Source organism: Centroberyx affinis, unplaced genomic scaffold (assembly GCF_046629955.1).
Source record: "Centroberyx affinis isolate AG114_WGS23_722 - 3 ecotype Tasmania unplaced genomic scaffold, CSIRO-AGI_Caff_v1 ptg004429l_1, whole genome shotgun sequence".
In the NCBI taxonomy this organism is placed as follows: Eukaryota; Metazoa; Chordata; class Actinopteri; order Beryciformes; family Berycidae; genus Centroberyx; species Centroberyx affinis.
Window position 1 is genome coordinate 68,328 of NW_027282105.1, and position 20,926 is coordinate 89,253.

At 41.0% G+C, this 20,926-nt stretch overlaps 1 protein-coding gene across 1 annotated transcript; it reads left to right on the plus strand.

Annotated features, from left to right (window-relative positions):
- The first annotated feature begins 689 nt into the window (after positions 1 to 689).
- dcp1b (decapping mRNA 1B) lies at positions 690 to 18,439 on the plus strand. Its single transcript, XM_071543970.1, has 12 exons — positions 690 to 1,048; positions 2,215 to 2,255; positions 2,915 to 3,042; positions 10,693 to 10,759; positions 11,181 to 11,266; positions 11,357 to 11,421; positions 12,336 to 12,437; positions 12,864 to 13,782; positions 14,039 to 14,116; positions 14,604 to 14,827; positions 15,540 to 15,752; positions 16,066 to 18,439. Exons 1-12 carry the CDS (start codon positions 890 to 892, stop codon positions 16,141 to 16,143), a joined length of 2,160 nt encoding a protein of 719 aa, XP_071400071.1. The 5' UTR covers positions 690 to 889; the 3' UTR covers positions 16,144 to 18,439.
- Positions 18,440 to 20,926: the final 2,487 nt, after the last annotated feature.

Consider the following 20,926-nt stretch of genomic DNA (forward strand, 5'->3'; position numbering starts at 1 on the left):
TTGATGTGGAATGCAACTGTGGACTGGAAGTCTATCAGCATCAGTGTTCATGTAGATATTATACATAAGCATTTTTCTGTGGTGTCTGGGTAGATTAGCGGCAGTCAACTTTCAGGGATGTGATTAGGACAACACAAAGAAGGAAATAATAGGGGTCAAAACAGAAGCCTCCATCAGCTGGATCAGAGACAGGGAGATCTTGATAAAGGCACACAGACTTAGAAGTGTTGGGTATTGTGTCTTCAAGTCCGTTACAAATAGAATCATATAGGATAGCTTTCCTGCAATTCTTTAGCTCTAAATGGACAAAATAAGTTACAATATGTTTTGGCTGCATAGGCTACATAACAGTGTAGAAATTATGCTAATGGAAAATGTGATCGCATCTGTAAAACAGAAGATGAAATAGACAACTCAATGACAATGAAACTTGATGTGAGTATCCATGCATGGATCGTGCAAATTAAAGAGTAACCGGTTAGACCTGACGATAAACACAGACTGACAAATTAAATTAACGTTAGTACTGAAAATCCCTGTAGTTGACAGTATGGCTTTTGTGCTCTTCCATGGTCGTGAGAGAGCTATCTATTTTTCAAAGTCGATTGGTACGACTGAAATCTCCACGACTGCGGGCGCAACTAGTCATGTCTGGTTGTTTACAATCTGACTGACTAAACATGGCCGTTGCCAAAGTCGCCGATGACAGTTCCAGCTAGTTAACTCGCGATTTCTTTTATTTTACTCGTCTGATTTCGCAGAACTACTCGTTGTGCAGTGACTGATTTAATCGGCTGTTTTCCCCCACTGTTCGATTGGTGATCACGTATTTTTCGTAAGTCGTTAGCAGCTGAAGCTAGCTAGCGAGCTAACTTCTCCATTGGGAACAATGACAGCGACTTCTGCAGGTAGCAGCACCTGTCTCACCGCTAAAGGACTGGACATAAGTCTGGCCGCTTTGCAGCGACAAGACCCCTACATCAATAACATTGTGGATGTGGCCAGCCAAGTCGCCCTGTATACTTTTAACAACAGGGCAAACGAGTGGGTAAGTTTGCACGTTAGTTAAGAATGTCGGTTGCTACGCTACTAGCTAGCTTAGCTTCGTCATTCTGTGGCATAGGCGCGCTTTCTCACTGACACTGGTTTACCTTATCTGGCAGTAACTCTGCTAGCTGTGCTGTTCAGGGCCTATAGTGACCTTGGGAAAGTTCTGAAAAGTTTCCAGTAAAAGAGGAATGGTTTCATTTCACTATTATTAAATTCCCTTAAGTTACTACAATGAGAGATAACTGTTCGGATCATATTTTCACCCTCCTCACTGTTATCTCCGCACCCACAGACAGAAATATCATTCTGTACCAAGTCATATCACGAAAATCTTTTCAGCTTGGATTCCTTGGGACGCAATCTAATTAAATGGGGGTCCATGGTCTAATGCATATCTCCTTGGGGTCCTTGATATTAAAAAGTTTGGGACCCCCTGGTTTGGTCTATGTCCGCTGTATGACAGACAAATAACTGGAATATAAATGTAATGTTGTGCATAGAATTAGCATGGATGTAAAGTAAAATGTACTCTGTTGGGACTTTAAGTTGCAAAATTTTACACATATTTACAGACAATTGTTCAGTCATGATTTTCCACAGTGGCAATCTACAGTAGTTTGCTCCTCATTTGAACACATGATTCAGTTTTCTTCTGCAGAACGTAGACTTGAACGGGAATACCCACCACACACACCCATTCAACTTCTGTGCCCCCATATGTCATTACACTTTTGATTTCAACATTAACTATAAATAAAACTAGGCTCATTCAATACAAATGCTCAAATATTTATCAATCATGTAAATGCTGATCTGCTGTTTGGTCAGCTTGAGATAGAAACGATTGATGAGGCTCTGCAAGTTTAGGTGCATAGCATGTATTCATAATATTATGGGTTTAAATCCCACTTCGAACCTTTGTTCCATGTCATCCCCTCTTGTGGGTTATTTTTTTGCAAATGCAAAAATGACAGATTGTCCAAGTTAGATTAAAAGAAACTAGAAATCCTTCCTTCATCTCCATCTTCTCTTCCTTCCTTTCTCTACTGTATCCTGTACAGCAGAAATGACACAGATTAATCCTAAAAGATTAAATTGACCAACAATTACATGTTTTTCGCTTGCTTTCTTACATCTGTTTGCTTATTTTTTTTGTATTTTCAGGAGAAGACAGAGGTGGAAGGTACTCTGTTTGTCTACACAAGGTAATGTTTGGCTGTGGCATTGAGTTTTATATCTTGCATTCTGATTAAAGGTTTCCATACCTAACTACACTGTGAACAAGTGACCTTTAATGGTAAATGATACTGTGTTAAATAATTTGAATGAAATACAAGTATATAAGCTTAGTGAAAAGTTCAATAAAACAGTTTTCTTTGACATTGTCACATCCGAACAACAGCTTGACTGAATGTTTACAATGTTTACATGCTAACATGCTATGCTGTTGTGGCCTTGCATGGAAGGGAATGTTGTGTCAAACTCCAAGTTCTTGCATGTTTATCAGCAAGCATACATCTCATGAGTATGACTTGTTGCTGCAGTGTGAATCAGTATAAAAGTTGACATTCAAATGCATATTAAATTTTTCACTGCTCAAAAATCATTTGCATATTCATGAGGAAACACTGATTTACATGAAACCACTGTAACTCCTTTGCTTTAAGATGCAGAGTTCATATTAATGCCACACATGTCAACATAGAATGACCTCATCAGCGTAATAGGTTATGTTTAATGTATCATGGTGATTACGGTGGGACATTAGGCAGCTCAAGTGCCTCTTGTTTCAAGTTGTGCATGAATCATTCTTGAATGAAACTCTTCACATGTATGTCTGTGCTGTGTCTTCTGTATATTTCAGACTGGCGTCTCCCAGACATGGTTTCACCATCATGAACAGACTCAACATGGAGAATCTGACAGAGCCAATCACCAAAGACCTGGACTTCCAACTCCAGGACCCCTTCCTGCTATACCGCAATGCACGGTGTAAGTAGACTCACTCTCTCTCTCTCTCACACACACGCACACACACACACACACACACACACACACACACACACACATACACACACACCTGCTGTCCCACAGCACACAACAGAAGACCAACACACACACACACACACACACACACACACACACACACACACACACACACACACACACAGGTACCACCACTACTAATCTCTGAATCTCTGCCTTTTGAGGATTTAAGCCTAAAATCCTTTATCTGCTTCATTTTGTTCTTAATATTTATTATTTAAAAATGTTCAGTTCTGTTCAGCAAGCCTGAACCAGCACACAACATAAATTCCTGGTCGACAAAGGAGGGAGAAAAAAGAAGAGAAAGGCAAAGAAAGAGAGAGTGTGAATTACCTATAACAAGAACCTACTACTAACATTTCAGGTTCCTTTATTTTATTTTGCTTTTCTTGTATCCTTGTATGGATTGTTTTGTTCTTTTCTGTCTCTGTAACTGTTATGTATCATATAAAAAAATAAACATTTCAGATTCAAAGCACTGCTAAAAAACACTAAGAAAATTTATGATGACATACTATAGTCATCTTGATCTTCTAATGTTGAGCAACATGTCTGAGTTGGGTTAAATCTGGCCCAAATTTTGATTTGGGCCAGATTTCCATATATGGAAAGTCTGGATAATTCTGGACTATTAATTAAATTATTTCCTGCTCTTAAAATGTTGTGCATTGCAAAAAAGGTCTCATTAAGTATGGGGAAAAAAACAACAGCTGTTCAGTCCTGATGCACAGACACATTTTATGTAGTTTTAGACCCACTGTCATTTCACCTGCTGTGACATTCAGCTCTGTGAATAATAATCTTCAGCTACAGAGTGATATGTCCTACTTGACACTTATATTGCCCAGCCACTATCAGTATAGATTATATTGAATACAGAGAAAAATCTTGAAATTCATTGAGGAAATTAAAGTCTGGTAAAAGTATGGAACTTCAAAATAGAAAAAAGTACAAACTCTGATAAAAGCTTGGTTGTGTGCTGGGTGTCAGAGCCAGACTTAAAGGTTTCTGTGTGAGTAAGGAGCTGTGATCTCGCTGCAGTTCAGACATAGACGGATAAATACTAGGACTAGCTAGACAGATAGACATACACATAGAGCATAGAGTGTGTTTTAGTGTCCGGCTGTGGGAGAGAGAAACCCCACGTAAAATATGGAACAGTTAGGCCCATACTGTTCTGTACAAGTAGTCAGAGATGAAGAGACAGACCAGAAGATAGAGAGACAGAGAGTAAGACAAACAGGAAGAGAGAGATGGAAAAAGATAGTCTGACCAGGAGAGAGGTGGATAGAAACACAGGCAGAGAAGTCATACAAGAGAAAGCATAGAGTCTCTAGCATACTGTTCTTGTGTGCATACAGACAGGTAAATGGTGAGAAGGACCGCGAGGCAAACATGTAGATATAAATCTGTGTCTGCATTACTTTTTCCAACTCTTCATCTCTTTACATTGCCTATATACACATTGTGGCTATCATTTAATGGGTGATCGGATGATAAAAGTCACATTGAAATGACAAGTGTAACCATAGCCATAGAGAGGCAGTTAGACAGGCAGAGAGAGACAGACAGTTTTACAGAGAGTGAGGAAAGCACGTAGCATGAGGTTCACTTTAGTGGAGGCCAGTAGTTCCATATAAGGAGCAGAGGTATTCTAGTGTCTCCAAACCTATCTGCCTGTCTCTCTCTCTGGGACCTGCATCTGTCTCACACACACACACACACACACACACACAGAATAGAGTGTGTCTGTGGGACAAGAGTCTGACAGCACTACACAGCCAGCCAGCAGAGATTAGATACACCACAACAGTCACTGATAACGTAAACACACACACACACACGCACACACTGCTGACACACACAGACATACATTCTCTCTCTGTCTCTCTCTCTCTCTCTCTGTCTCACTCTCTCCATCAGGCTCAGTAAGAGGCAGGTGGAATGCTGTGTTTAGATACCAGTGCATTCCTTATGGCTGCTTTGATCCTCTCTCTGTATTACTGCATGTCTTACTGACAGTTATACAACAATATCATTATAAAGGCTTAGTGAAATAAGACATATGCCATATATTTGCAACACTGACGCCTTTACATCTTTTAATCCAGGTCTAAATGCACTCAAGACACATTGAAGATAGACAGTGATCCTACTGGCCTCGGGATGTGGTCAGAGACACATTTAGCCTCTGATGGAGCATAAATTGTAAATGAATAAATAACTCACTTGAGTTCTGGGAAGGAAAGAAGTTTAAAAACACATAAAACGGTAATCCTAGCTCAGCTGATGACCATATCCTCTCATAAAAAGGCAATATGGGTAGGAGTTATGTGAGGTGAAGAGTGGGAGCGTACATCACGTTTTTTAGCCTAATGCTCGATGGCAGTAACTGATTACACAGTGTTTGAGGAAGGGGTAATAAAACAACCAAAGAAGCAGTGATGAAGTATGATTGTAATCAAACCATAGTTGCTGTAATTTACTGGGATCAATGGACCTTATATGAATTTTCTAGCATGGTAATCTGTGATAAGGTTGAACTAACAGCACTTGAGAAACGGAACCGCAAACACTGAGAAATGTCAATCAAAATGTTACACCCCAAAGTGCAGGTTGAGTACGCTGACATGCATAGAGCATTTACAGGAAGGGGGTGGGTGGTATCATTCCCAGAGAACTCTATGAGTAACATCACTGGAACATCAATGGAACACCACTTGACTCAGAAAAGTCCTTTTTCACTGACTAACATCTGATCTCTAAGACTTAGAAACCCAGGCCCCAGGCTGTTGGTAGTCCTGCCAGTCCCTCTGTAGCCTGACCTCTGTGCGGAGGGGTCGTGGAATCTTATCATTAGACAAACATGCAGCCCTCAGTGCTGCAGGAACTGCCTGGAATGGTAGTTGGCACAAAGTGGCACTCCAGGCTAAAAATACACCCTGGGGACTGTAGATACCAGAGAACAGGACAAGTTCCAGGGAAGTGAAATTAAGCCTGAGCATGTCATTCTTCTTCTGGTAAATATCCCCGTACCGAGGAACAGATTTTTACATTAACCCTCACCATAACCCAGTGGTAAAAACCCTCAAACCAATATCAAACCCCTAACCCTGGCAGTGTTTTTCATCTACCTATTAACACAGGGAATGGGACCCCTAACCCTGGCTGTGTCAGAGCCATGCTTTTTGGCTGTGGCTGGTTAAGTTGTCTGTTCCACCAGCCACTTTGACAGATAACCAATCACCATTTGAAGGTCTTATTTGAATCTAAAAATGTACTTGGCTGGTAAAATAGTCAACATGGTTGTTACATGGGATGCAGTACCCACTGTTGCCAGTAAACAAAAAGTTAGTTTCCTGCCCTGTTTGATGTTTATTCAATGTCAGGCTTACCTGCAGGCCATAAACATGTACTGTATATTGTAGGTCTGTCTCTCTCTGTCACTACCTTACTCATGCAGATTATGGATTATACTATGTAGCAGTAGAGATCTGATGTCAATGTCATGTCTGATTTAATTCTTGTAGACTGCTGTTCTAGATTATGATGCATTTTTTTTATAAACATTTCAAAAATGACCTTCCTGCTTTGACGGTTAATGAAGCAGAGCACTGAAGTTTTAAATTGAGATTTATTACATTGTCTACTCATAATAAGCCCTTGGATGCAACATTGATGGAGAGCCGTGCTAGCTTCACTACCGAATGTAGCCAACTATACTAGCCTTCCACTTTACCTGCCTATAGTTTGTTGTATATCAGTTGTATGAACAGTCTTACCTCCAGGCCGTACATATGTATATCCCAGGTCTTTCTCTGACACCAGCAGGCCTTTAAATCTGACCTCAGGTTCCTCTTCCAGTCTCTCATGTTTAGGTTTCCTTCGGAACAGGCCTCCCAGCATGGCTTCACCAATGTCACACTAATCACAGTCCACTAGTAATTGCCTCTTAGTGCTTTTATAGAACTCCAATTTGTGTAGATTATGCTTTCAAGTGCAGCTGTACAGCTACAATAATTCCTCCTTTGGTATAGGGTTCAATAGCCCAAGGTGTTGTGATAATTTCTTCTTTCTTCTTCTTTTGGTAGATATATCTTCTGTAGTAGTCAGCAGTGTACTAATGGTGCACCGCTGTTTTATATCGTACTGGTCTAAAGTCCCTTTAGTTGGGTCTTAGGTGGTGGACATACAGCTGTGACAGCAGTTGTGGTAATACCTCCTTTGAACTGGGCTTCAGTAGTCAAGGATCTCAGTAAACACTGTTCCTTGATACTTCTGCGGAATTCAAAAGTACCTTCAATTAGGCCTTAGGTGGTAGGCATAAAGCTGTGACAGCAGTTGTGGTTATGTCTTCTTGGATAATAGCTTCAGCAGCCAAGAATCTCAATATCCACAGCTCCTTGAAAGTCGCTGAACTCACTTTGATTTCCTTATGAATGAAGGCAGTGATGGCTCTTCGGGACAAACATTAATTCAAAGTCTGAATGCATGTAACTGTATGAATGTGAAGCAGGCTGGTGTTGCTGAAAAAGAGCACAGATGCCCAGCAAACCTTCAGCAAACTGGATAAATACAGGCAAAAAAAATAGCAATGCTGTTCCTCATGACTGATGCAGAGTGCTCTTCTCTTCAAAACTGCTCATATAGTAAAAGCACACCTAATCCTCCTTGTACTGACAGTGCTGCTTCAGACTAACAAATGTCTAGATTTCTAACTATAGTAAAACTAAACAAAACATAAAAAGTATGCTTTGGCCAGCCAAGTCCCAATAGAGTAGTCTGGGTTACAGCCAACAAAGAGTGGCTGTATTGTAATAGCACATCTAAACCTCCTTGAATAGACAGTGTTGCTACGCAAGCCTAACAAAAATGTATAACTCAACTACAACTAAAAATGTCTACATAGACCAGCCAAGTCCCAATGGAGTAGTTACAGCAGAGAATGACAGGTTTTATGATAAAAACATGCCTAATGCTCTTTAAAGCATAGCCATCTCAGACTAAAAAAATGTCTAGAAAAAAATCCTGCTAAAACCAAAAATGTCTGCTTTGAACATCCAAGTCCCAGTAGAGTCCCGCCAGAGAGTTACTGTAGGTCTACAGCAGACAGCACGTGTACGCGGGTGCTCACTGTTTGGCTAAGTTGTCCTTGTCACAGAGAGTTTGAATAGAATAGTTTAAGTCCTGGATCCACTGAAAGACCTCACTACATCGGTTACGGTTGTAGGTTCCAATAAGCCTTTTTCATATTGAAAAGGGATGCCATCATGCCCAGAATTTACATTTCTCAGTAAAGTCTTCACTCTTCCAAGTAGAGATCCCAGACTTTAGCTGTCCTCTTGTTGAAGTTGCCTGTCCGTGTGGTATTGTGCTGTGGTTGCCAGTCCAATTCCCTCAGGGGTGTCCCCACTATAGATGTCCCTCTACTGCTGTTTCTCTCTCTCTCTCTCTGTCACACGCTGTGAAGAGCTCAACCGCGCTGTCACAGACAAATCTCCAATGCCGTTGACTGTAGCCCCCTCTCTCTCTGTCTCTCTCTCTGTCTCTCTCACATACGCACTGAAAGCTTAACCTTGCTGCCACGGCCACTTTTTCGTTGGTGCTGGCCGTAGTTCTCTCTCTCTCTCTCTCTCTCTGAGGGTTGTTTATCTTCTTGGAGTTGAGACCTGTTGAGGTGCTGCAGGTGGAGACAGCTGAAGACCTCTCAGTACTAGAAGATAATCCTTTCTGTCAAACACGCCTCAACCTTTTCCAGCTCTCTCTTCGTTTTCTTCTGTCTTTCTCTCTTTCCTCTTTTTTTGGAGTGTTAGGAGAGACTGTCCTGTAGCTGAAAGGTTACAGGTTCTCTTCCAGCTGGCTGGCTCTGTCTTACTCTCTCTGTCTTTCTCTAAATTCAATTCAATTCAAAGAGCATTATTGACATGGTAGAATTTTTCTTACTTTGCCAAAGCAATTATACAACACAAACTGTCTCTCTCTTTCTGTCTCTGTGTTTTCAGCCAGCTGAAGAACTCCTCCGATGGAGTTGTTGATAATCCCTTCTCTAACACACCTCACTTTCTATTTTATCTCTCTCATTCTTTTTTTCTCATTCTCTCAATTTTTTTCTGTCTGTCTCTGTCAAAGAGTCTCATCCCCAGTGAGCACTAAGTGGCTCTGGCTCCACTAGACACAGTGTCTCACTACAGTTACTTATTTGGTACTGGGCTGATTTTCCCAGGCTCAACTGAACTGTGTGTGTGTGTGTGTGTGTGTGTGTGCGTGCGTGTATGTGTGCGTGCATGTGTGTGTGCTACCCCCTCTCTCTCAGTAGCCTGTCTGACCCCAGTTGTAGCCAAGTCATGTGTGTGTATTTTTGTGCATGCATGCATGTTTGTGTGTGTGCCTACATGACTGACTGTCTGCGTGGGAGTGTGTGTGTTTGGTGGGATTAGTGGTAGCCCTACTTTGCGCTCTGTTTCACTCTCTGTAAGGATACTGTACAGTCAGTTTAACATTCCTCTTTATACTGTCATTCATTCTCTCGCCTAACCCGCTTTAAAGTGTTTGTCCTCTTTTACCCTCTCATCTCTTTATCTCGTCTTTTTTGGGATTAGTCTTATCTTTTCTTGGGGTCCATTTCAGGAAGTGTGTGTGTGTGGAGGTGCGAGGGGATGTCTCGCTGTCTTGTTTGAGACAGGGGGTCATACTTTGTCAGCTAACACAGACACCGCTATAAACTGTATCTAAAAAAGTTCAGACACTGGGAATTTTGAAATTTCTTAGGCCTCCACTAACTAAATTTTGTTGCTGGGCAATTTTATCAGAATCTCTGCTCACTGACTAATTCCATTAGTTACGTAACAGCACTAGCTTATTGAACATGCTGTCAGGAATCAGTGCAAATGAATATACTGCAATGAGTCACTATGTAATGTGATGCAGTGTACATATTGCTGCGTAATCATTGACAAATGTGTGTTAGTGTTGCCTCTTTGCTCTCTGACTGACTGACCATGTTTATGTCCTTCAGGAGACTCCTGGGGCCCATGTTTCACTGGTTAATGGTTCTGCTGGCTTCTTTTCCCACTGGCTTGGCTGGGAAATGACTCATTTTAAACCCTGGGTTTAGTCCTAGCAGGGCTAATAATAGACAGTTTACATGTCTGTCGAGCTTACACTGATGTCATAGCAGTAGAATTATACCTACTGGGTGTTTGTGCATTCAATGGATTGTAAGTGTTTGGCAGGGCAGGAAACTAATTTTGTTGTCTGCCAGCCTCTGTGGCTGGTACAGCTGGTACATCAGGCACTTCACTATTTACCAGCCAACTTAAGTTTTAGAATAGAATAGGACCACCAGATGATGGTTTGTTATCGACCAAAGTAGCTGGTATAGTAGACTAACCGACCAGCCACAGCCAGAATTTACCAGCATGGTATTAAGGTGTAGCTATAACTGCCACTGCCCCAAGACACTTTTGTGTCTCTGTCTGTCTTTCACCTGCTCCACCAATCCCTACATCCCTGCCTTCTATTTCACTGTTAAAATGACACTTGTACAAAAGGTTTATAAGTAACAGTTTCTCTTTCCCTCTCTCTCTCTCTCCCCAGTGGTTATCCATGGGATCTGGTTCTACGATAAGGAGGACTGTCAGCGCATTGCCCAGAGGATGAAGATGTGAGTACAAAAACAATAATGGTAAACTTTATTTATATAGCACTTTAAGAAAATAAATACTCTAAAATCAGATTTGCCTAGCAAAATAGTGACTGGTGAATTATGGGATTCATCAGCCAACGTGGCTGAGAAAGTTTGTTTCGTGCCCTAGTACCTCACACGATAGAGGCTAAATACTGGTGTATTTTAATAGTCTGTACTGCGGGTTTACAGACCACATTTAACTTTGGGTCAACAAATGACAAGAGCACTAGTATGTTTTAATCAGCTTGGCTCCCATGGTGAGAGAACAAGTTTCTCTTACTTTGCTTACCTTGCTATAAAACTGAATCTGACTGTCAGTGACTACAGTTACCACAAATCACACACTTCGGAAAGAGGTCAGTCTACTGATTTATTTAGCCTGTGTATGTGTGTGTAGTCTGACCCAGCAGGAGCAGGCCCTGGCTCAGTCCCAGGGTGGATGGCTGTCCCCAGGAGGAAGAGGAGTAGGAGGCGGAGTAGGAGGTGGAGGAGGAGGAGGAGGAGGAGGAGGAGGAGGTGGTGGTGGAGGAGGAGGAGGCGGAAGAGGAGGAGGAGGAGGAGGAGGTGGAGGAGGTGGTGAAGGGAAGGCAGTAGACATCCTCCAGATGCTGACCAAAGCACGCAGCGAGTATGACAAGGTAGGGACTCCCTGAAGACCCTGCAGGCTAAGGCAAATACCAGAGTTGCAAGGTTGATACTGACAAAAATGTCATATTGTTTTGTTCTTCATAGTATTGACTCTCATCTAATCATATTATTGACTTTTCTGTCCGATCATTGTGATATGAATTCCACAGTTCACTATCAACATAGGTGTTGGTGAGCCATGGGTCAAAAAATGCAGTCAGACATTTAATATGATATGCTATATATACATTTTGAGACAAATGTGTTACCTGAAATTCATGACTCAATTGTTCAATAACACAGAAGATCCCATTCTTAAAATGTACAGGTTTTGAGACCTTTCTATAGTGAGTTTTGGTTTCACATCAGTGGATACTTTTATACGAATAGGTCACTTCTTCCCATTTTGGGATAACTCTCCATATTTAGTAATATAACAAGGAGGCACCTTTTAGGTAAAAACACAACAAATAGAATATTAAAGAACTGTAGAACATTTTGGATGGCCAAAAAGAATCTTGTAGTGTGAGAAATTTGGTCCCAATTTAGGTAGCCCCAGCCCCCCAAGGGAAATTTCTGTACGTCGGTCCTCTTGCTGACCAGTAGGAGGCACCAGATCATGTCGGAAAAACAGTCTCCCTCCTTGTGGAAAGTTGATTCTATTTTCACTCACATTGTCTTCCCATCCCTTTCTCTATCCATCCATTTGTCTCTCCTCTATCACACCTGCATGTCTTGCCTTCCTGGGTCTGTCCTACATCTCTTTCTCCATCTCTTACCCTCCTGTACTTTCTTCCTGCTCCCTACATCCTTCCCTCTTGCCTTTCACTTTGACCTGCTTTATTTCTCTCCATCTCTCATTCTCCATGCCTCGCATTCTACCTGTCATCCTCTCTCTCGCTGTATCTCCCTGTCTCTTTCTCAGGTGGGGAAGTCTAGTTCAGAGCCAAAGGAGATTGGTGGCAGTAGTGTTCTATATGGAAACCCAAACCTGATCAAACCCATACCTGTTAAACCTAACACTCAGGTAATACACGCATACACATCCAATTTCAGTTATGTATCTTTTTCCTCTATCTAAAAAAAATCAATTAAACACCTTGAATCTTCCATGAAACGTGTCAGCACTTGCTGCACTCAGTTACTGCAATATCTTATATTGACTGGACTACTTTTCTTTCTTTCTTTGTGTTCTTTCATTCTCTTCCTTCACTTTATTCCTTCTCATATCCACTCACACATCTGCACATGCACGCACACACACTCAGATCCGCGCACACAAACCCCCCCACAAAATTATCTTTTTTTTGTTGCCGTCTCTTTCTCTGTAAAGACCATTGCAGTTAGCCTGTTAAAAATGCCTTATAAATAAATGTGTCTTGGCTTGACCTGACCTCTTCCCTCTCTCTCTCTCTCTCCCCATGCCTCCCACTCTCTCTCTCCCCTCATCCAGGACAGTGAAGGTGGTGAGCCCAGGTCCCTCTCTCTAGCCACTCTGTTTGGCTCTCAACATCAACATCACCACACCTCCAAACCTGAACCCATCTCCCCTTTGGCCGCCTCTGGGACGGGGTCAGCAGTTACCAACAGCAACACAAGAAGCGTTGCTCGCCCAGGTGTAGCCCGCACGCTGACGTACGATGACCCAGCGGGGCTTGGGGGAAGTGCGAGCCCCAAGGGAGGGAAGGGCCCCCTCACTGGGGGTTCAGACGCTGGGGTCAGAGCTGTATTTGGGGGTCAAACATTTGAGGCAGGGACAGGGGGTACCGTGGGTGTCAGGGGACCCGTTCTTGGAGCTCTAGGAATCGGGCTTCCGGGGTCAGGATTGTGTGTTGTTGCAGGCGTGCCAGCGAGTCCCACTACCACCCACCAGCACCAGCAGAACCAGCCCCAGCACTGCCCAGCCATCCAGAAGCTCATCCAGGGACAGAGGGGGGTTGGTGGGGTGCTTCAGACCGTATCCGAGTCCCCCGAGAACAGGCTGTGTGAGAATGGGGTGCCCCTGGAGCACCACCACCACCATCTTCACCACCATCTTCACCAACAGCACCACCATCTCCTTCAACAGCAGTATCGGCAACATCACCATCAACAGCAACAATTTCAAGCTGACCCAATCCAGAGACTTTTCCAGACCCAGCCACCTCTTCCTCCCTCCTCTTCTTCCACTGCTCCTTGTTGCTCCAACCCCCCTCCCCTGCAGCAGGCCCCACTTCCCTCCTCTCTCCAGCCCGCCCAGCCTTTATTGGTGGATTCTGTGGCTTATTCACACCCCCACCACCAGCACGGCCAACCGCTGTTTTTCAGCACATCTAAGCCCCACCCCGAGCCCCAGCACAACAGCCAATCGGCATCGGCTGCACAGGGAACAGGTGGGACATCTTTCAGTTTATACTTAAAAAAATGTACTGTACATATATGAGGTTTTCACATGACAGCAGCAATATGGTATCAATAAATCTTAGGACCACCAGTTCTTTCCTTGAAACTGACTGACCAGGTGTACCACATATGCTGTTCCATCAATAATAGACATATATAGTAAATAAATAAGGATGTAATTAATGAGAAAGCTATGATGACATTTCAATCATCAACATTTTTCGAATGATATTTCCCCCGCTGTAGCAGGCCCTGTGGCCCAGCAGGTGCCAGGTTTGATGCCATCTCAGGTGACCAGTGGCCAAGGTCTACAACCTTTACAAGGTATGTCTCCAGTTAACTGGAACACAGTGAAGATGATAAAGCATTGCTCAGTGGTTTCTGTCTCGTGTCACACAAACTCTAGTCAGCTTTTGCACAAATTACAGTCAACTATGAGAATAGATACACAGCTCTCATTCATTTCCAACAGAGATTCAGATTTTGCTTATTTTTTCCCTAATTATTTTTTCTTATTGTGTACTTAAATATTGTCTTTTTTCCCCAATTGTGCTGATCTGTTCACTTTGACAGTTTGACACTCTGCATGCCTGTCTTTGGCTATCTATTAATCTATCCAATATTTGTCAAATCTGTCTAGTCTATCGAAATAAAGTCAATCAACCAATCATTGAGTCTTTTCAGAGGTATCTATATATCTATCCGTCAATCTGTTTCTCTATCTAAACTCTAAAATGTCTCCTCGAATATGCCTGTTTGTCTAAACAATTTAAATATAGCCAATTAACCGATCACTCTTGTCTCCTGTCAGGTCTGTCCTCCCAGATGCCAGGTGTGGTGTCGCCTCATGAGCTCCTTCAAAAGCTCCAGCTGGTCCAGCAGGAGCAGAGCCTGGCTTCCCATGATCCCCCCCGACTCTGTCCAGGACTGGCCCCTCGATTTCCAGGCGCAGCCCCGACTCAAGGCCCGGGCTCGGCTTTTGGCCCAAACCAGTCCACAGCCACTACAGCCCATAATGCTGCACTGCAGTTTCAGGTAAACACTGGGTTGACTGTTAACTATTTTCTTTTACTTGTTTCTTATTCGTGTTAGTATTTATATTGCTGGATCTGTCGGGATCTCACCTAGAAATGTGAATGTCACTCAGAGTCACACAAGCAAATAAATAAGTTTCCTAATAAATGCAGCTACACAGATAACGCATCCATGAGAAAAGTGGGAAGTCTCTGTACTGTAATTATTTATTCAATAAATGCGTATATATCAATATTTATTACAATATTTTTTTGAGAAAAACATTTCTTCACAAGTGAAAATGAAATAAAAGTTGTATGTGATATTGGGAGAAATGTTATAGATATTTGCTCTTTCCACTCAGTGTTTCTAATTTTGCACATCAGAATTCACATAAAAATACTTTGATGGAACCCAGCTATTGACCACTTACAGAGATTTACAGTACATACTGAGACACATGGCATAATACCCAAATGATGGTTGTAGCTAGCAAGACCCTCGACAACCAGATCAACTATTTAACAAAAAAATATAAAACAGGAGCATGGCAGATGACAAATATTGGAATCTTGAAAATCACACTATATGTTGTGGAATAGTGACATGAAAATACCATAGTGTGAAGGAATGGCTGATATAAAGACGATGTTGCTAATTATTTTGTACCCACTGTGAACAACTGTGTGTCTTGCCATAGACTCAATAGCACTGACTGTCCCTCCCTCTCCAGGTCATTTCCCCCCAGCGTATACCAGCCACTGTGGCCCCCAACCTGCTCCTCTCTCCCAGTGTGTTCTCTCTGGCCATGTCCTCTGGTGGGGCGTCAGTGGGCCCCCAGAACAGCTGCCCTGTCCCCCCCACCATGTCCAGACCCCCACTACAGGAAGAGCTCAGGGTTCTGTCCAGAAGCCAGCTCCAAGCCACACTGCTGCACATGATTCAGGTTAGAATGGATATTACCTACTGTCCCAGTCATGATTGCAGTATTGGACTGAAGACTAAACATGAGTTTCACATGTATTTTGAGGCCTTCTGTTTTCTTTACATTTGGAATGGTTGTAAACATCAGAGCTAAATACACGTATTGTCAGTTGCAATTGGTTAACATAGTTCCAAAACATTATTTTCCATCTTCACGTCACACGTTTTAACAACACAGATGACTATAACCAAAATTTAGATGGGCAAGTAAAACTCTTCAGTTGCTAATTGTATCATTTACATGATGTGTGATGATCCATGCTCCTGTGTTTCAGACTGACAGCTCATTCCTGGACACTATCTATGAAGCCTATGTCAGCCGCCTTACTAAAGACACCAGCAGCAAGTACTGAAGACCCTTCACACCTTCTTATCTATAGATACAGCCTATCCAGAACCCTCTATTTGGATAGTTATGCCATTGAAATCAGCGAGGCCAATTCTCACCCATACTACCTATGCACCACTTCCTCCTCCTAAACACACACACAAACACGCATATCTCCTCTGCACCGTAGCAACTCAGCCCAACTCACTTCACTTACTTATTGGATGAAGTCTGTAGGCTGCATTTAACTCATTATTCTACAAGGAAAAGGCATGTATCACATCAGATTCATATCAGAAATGCAGAGCTTTTGACATTCTATCTTGTGACTCCTGGGTGGGTCCCAACCCTCTAGTTGAGAACCACTGATTTTTGGCACCCGCCTGATGTTTACCATACCTGCAATAAAATTAAAAAAAAAAAAAAAAACCTAGCCAACCTAGTTCAGTCCCAGTGAAGGAGGAAACAAAATATATTGCAACCTCACAGTTATCCTAAGGTGCTTGAATTACATAGTAACCTGTGCAAAACACATTTGTTTTGTTCACCAAATGTAGCTGAATTTTTCCCTTTGTCAATTTGTCTTCTTCACTCCATCACAGACATCTAACACCAGGCAGCCTCTGGGCTATAACAACTAGTCCTCCTAATCTAAGAACTAAAGTGTTGAAGGACATGCTCAAATAGAGTTGAAACTGACTTGACTTGATGTAAAACATTTTTTTTTTTTTTTGCATGAATGTTGATGGAATATGTTGGATGTCGCAATTTCAATTCATTTAAATTGAATTCTTATTTTACTTGCTAGAAATAGGGTTAATAATATTATTTTTTCTGTTTTTTAGCCATGGTAAATCTGAGGATATTTTATGATCTGAATACTTTTAAAGCTATAATTAGTATCAATGTGGTACCTTGTCATTTTGAATTTTATTTTTTTTTATATTTTTCAACAGACACTTGCCACAGTGTGGTGGAAAATGTTTCTGCATTGGTATTTTAGTTAACTGACATGACCAATGAACTACGGAAGTACCAATGTCAGGCTTGGGGGAGAAAAACAAAGTATTTTTCTTCACAGCACTTGGTAACTTAATTGACAAAAGTGCTTTGTTCTTTTTTGTCTTCTTGTTATCATTATTAAGAATTCAAAATGTCATGGTATCCATTCAACTTGAAGCAACAAGGAAACTACAGGAGATTGTCAACCTGCCCTACCTCATAGAGAGCTAGTTTGGGGATGGACCTGTGTTTTTATTTAGTGGCAGATTGCTATCTGATTGGACAGTTTTAAAGGTTAGGTAATCCAATCAGGATTTTGGTTGCAGTTCACCTTCAATCCAGGCAAGGGTTTTTAGTAATACCTTTGACATAACAACATAATGACATAATGTCAGTATCCAGACGGTTAGCACAAGTTCTGATTTTTCTGCTAGAACCATTTTTTAACGTAGTTTAATGATTTGCATTCATGCCGTCACAGTTCCTGAACATTCTCCCAGGCAAGACTAGCCAGGCACATATGAAATACAATTTATTGACCAGGTGCTCACTGTAAATGAGACTTTGTCTTTAAGTGACCTGTCTGGTTATACGAGAATTTTTATAAAACTTGGTGGTTTTTGGATTGCCTGGTTAAAGAGGGATTAAATAAGGTCAAACCAATAAGGTATATAATATTCTGAATTGACAGATAAAAGTGATTGAAGCAGAGCCTGGACTCAAGTTTAGTATAGAAAATAAAGACCCCATTTCCAAAACACAATATATCTACTGTATAAAAATGTCATGACCCCAAGTTCATCATTTAGTGTCTCTACAATATAGAGAGATTCCAGTCTGTTTAATTTTGTCAACCATACTTTCTGCCTTTAGAAAGTTAAGATCATTTGTTTGGATTTTGTGTGATCCAACATTTTCTAATAGGTGTCAGTTTTCAAAACTCTTCCTGCAATTTGCTTTAGCTTGCACACTAAACTTATTGATAGCCAGCCTATACAGTAGCTACCAGAGTACACAAAACAGCAGCTACAAAAAACATTTTAAGTTACAAAAAAATAGAGAATATTTTTTTTTCCTATTTTTCTACTATACGAGCAAATGTATTGTTTTCATAGTACAACCAGCATAACCAGCATGTAATGTTAAATGAATTGTTCAGCTACAGCACAAGCAAGAATTCATTAATTCTTATACAGCATATCTGATTTGTCTCTGCACATTTTTTTCTTTTAATTCAAAAAATGTGTCATGCATTTTAAAATTAGATTTTGTTTTTTCTAAAACATTGTCATTTAATAAAATGATCAGACATTGAATGTTAGGGAAACATTTTTTACATAAAGGTTTTATTTCTTTTTGACAAGAATGTCTTGCTCTTAAGTAAACTGGAATATATTTGAATTGGATAATAAATGTTCTAAAACTCCCTCTGTCTTTTTGTCCTTGTCCTGTCTTCAGAACGGTCTTCATGGCTGAGAGATATTATTAATTTTTCAAGGTAGATGCAGTACCATAATCACAGTGAAGGTACCCTCTCGTTATTGCCATAATGTCCCGTCATTGCATGCTTTTGTCGTAATCAATAGTACAACATAATCTCAACAGTGATTAATCAACCTCTTCTTACACACACCCAGCAGTATTGAAAGACCTTGTCCAATTAATTCCAATAGTCGTTACACAACATTAGTTTTTCCAATATGAAATCGCTCCCTGTGTTTGTCACGCTCAATGGAGCGCAGAGTACAAGCCAATAAACCACAGTTGCTCACATTGGGGTGTTAACTCGACAGAACAGTGGATTTGACATTGTTAACAGGATGGAGAGAGGAGTGGGGGGGCAGCACGGTGGCCTTGATACTTAAGAAACTGTCCCGTACCTGAAAGATCACAGGTTCAATCCCTGCAACTGCCAATATCTGTCCTTCAACAACCATGTGCCCTTGAGCAAGACATTGAACCCCCACTGCAAGTCGTCCTGTATAAGAGTGTCAGCTAAATATCTAAAATGTAAATAAATGAGAGGGGAGTAGGAGTTCAAATAGTAAGCAGAAACAAAGAAAAGGAGGGAGATATAGGTGAACAGAGCTGAGGAAAAAGTTGGACTAAACACTTTAAACACTGGTGGATGTGGGAAAAGTATTGATGTTCACCCATTTCAATATTGACTATTTTGCATCTCTTAGATTATTTTGTTATTGATCAGTCAATAACATCTCTGTGCTCTAACATCTAACAATTTTTCACAACTGAATAGATCCACACGAACCATCCAGGTACTACTGCCAGTCTCTCTTAATGCGATACAAAATTGTCATTATCGAATAGATGTGGTTTTGCTGGGAATCTAAGCAAGGAGTGAGTGTGTATCCTGCTAGTGTGTTTTTCCAACTTTACCCTGCATTTCCATATCGTCCAAAACAAGGTACTGTATCTGCAACAAGGATGTTTTTCAGTGAAGAAGAAAATCACATGCTCATGTATTTTTAACTACTGTACTTGAATTATTTTCACAGCACCAGTGATGTGTATACTTGGAATAAATTTGTATTTTCATTGGTTTCATATTTTCATATCCCTTCCATGTCCTCAAAGTCTCCCTTGAGAAAAGTCCCAGGATGCCACTATATGTTTTACTCCCAGTGCAACAATGGCACTTGCAGGTGAGGAAATTAACCGACCACAAACCCATTAGACAAATAAGAACTGATTGATTAATTGACAGACTAATTGACTAATTCATACAAAATGCCTCCCCAGAGGAAGTCACCATCACAACGGTGGTAATGACTTGTCAATCATTGTGTCTTCACACATACAAACACATCTATGGGAAAAAAGCCTATCTATGGGTTTCTTTCCAAAATTCTAGACATCCATTTTGAAAAGTAGATTTTACCTGATGGTCTTTTCTCATTAAAGCTCATAATAAAGTAATCGTACAAAATAATTCAGTAATCTTTCCTTTTACAGTCACCCTATGTACAAGGTATTTAAGTGAATACATGGTTATACATGAATAGTAAATTAACAAATAATTACAGCTGTAACTAAGTGGGTAAATACTGTGAAATTACTGCTGAATTACCGAAAAACACTTATGGTATTGCTCAGCAGTAACTACGTTGTGGTTGTCACACATTTAGGATGGTAAAATCCTAGGCAATTAGGCTACACTTTGTTAGAAACATATTCTCTATTACCCATCAATTCAAGGCACTATTTTGTAGGTACTCAAGTTTATATTAACAATAGATACAGTTTAATTGTATATTTATTTGAAGGAATTACAGCAGTATTTTCCTATAGATTAGCTTTTGTGACATAGAAATTGTTCATGTTCATTATAAAAGCTTATAACTGGAAGTTCCAACACAAAGACAACAGCACAATTAAAACAGTTGTAAGGAACAAAGAATTTAGAATTTATATGTACAAGTCTTCAGGTTTATCATGGAGCTTCACTCCTCACCGCAGACACAGCAGCAACATATGGCCTTCATCACCTTGGACAACAGTCGGCTGATCTTCCTCTTATGTTATAGCTCCCCGTTTCTCCCTCTACCCCCTTCTATCTCTCCCTGTCTCTCTCCAGGTGTTCCCAGCTGCCCTGCATTATTGGCACCTTTGGGTGATGCCTATAAAAGCTCCCCGGGGAATGACACAGAATGCCTCACTGCAGCACTTGTTTTCTGTAGTTTTATTACTTTTTGTACAGCTTTTTTCTTTTCCCTCTTTCTTTAGAGGAAGGGCTCTGATAGTCCAGTTTTTGTAACTTTGTTTTTTAGTTTAGTTTTCTTATAATT

Excerpts from the sequence above, each read along its gene's own strand:
- dcp1b (XM_071543970.1), top strand. The coding sequence starts at position 890 with ATGACAGCGACTTCTGCAGGTAGCAGCACCTGTCTCACCGCTAAAGGA. Across the intron at positions 11,422-12,335 it reads CACGCAGCGAGTATGACAAG|GTGGGGAAGTCTAGTTCAGA; the intron begins GTAGGGACTCCC and ends TCTCTTTCTCAG. Across the intron at positions 15,753-16,065 it reads CACTGCTGCACATGATTCAG|ACTGACAGCTCATTCCTGGA; the intron begins GTTAGAATGGAT and ends CCTGTGTTTCAG.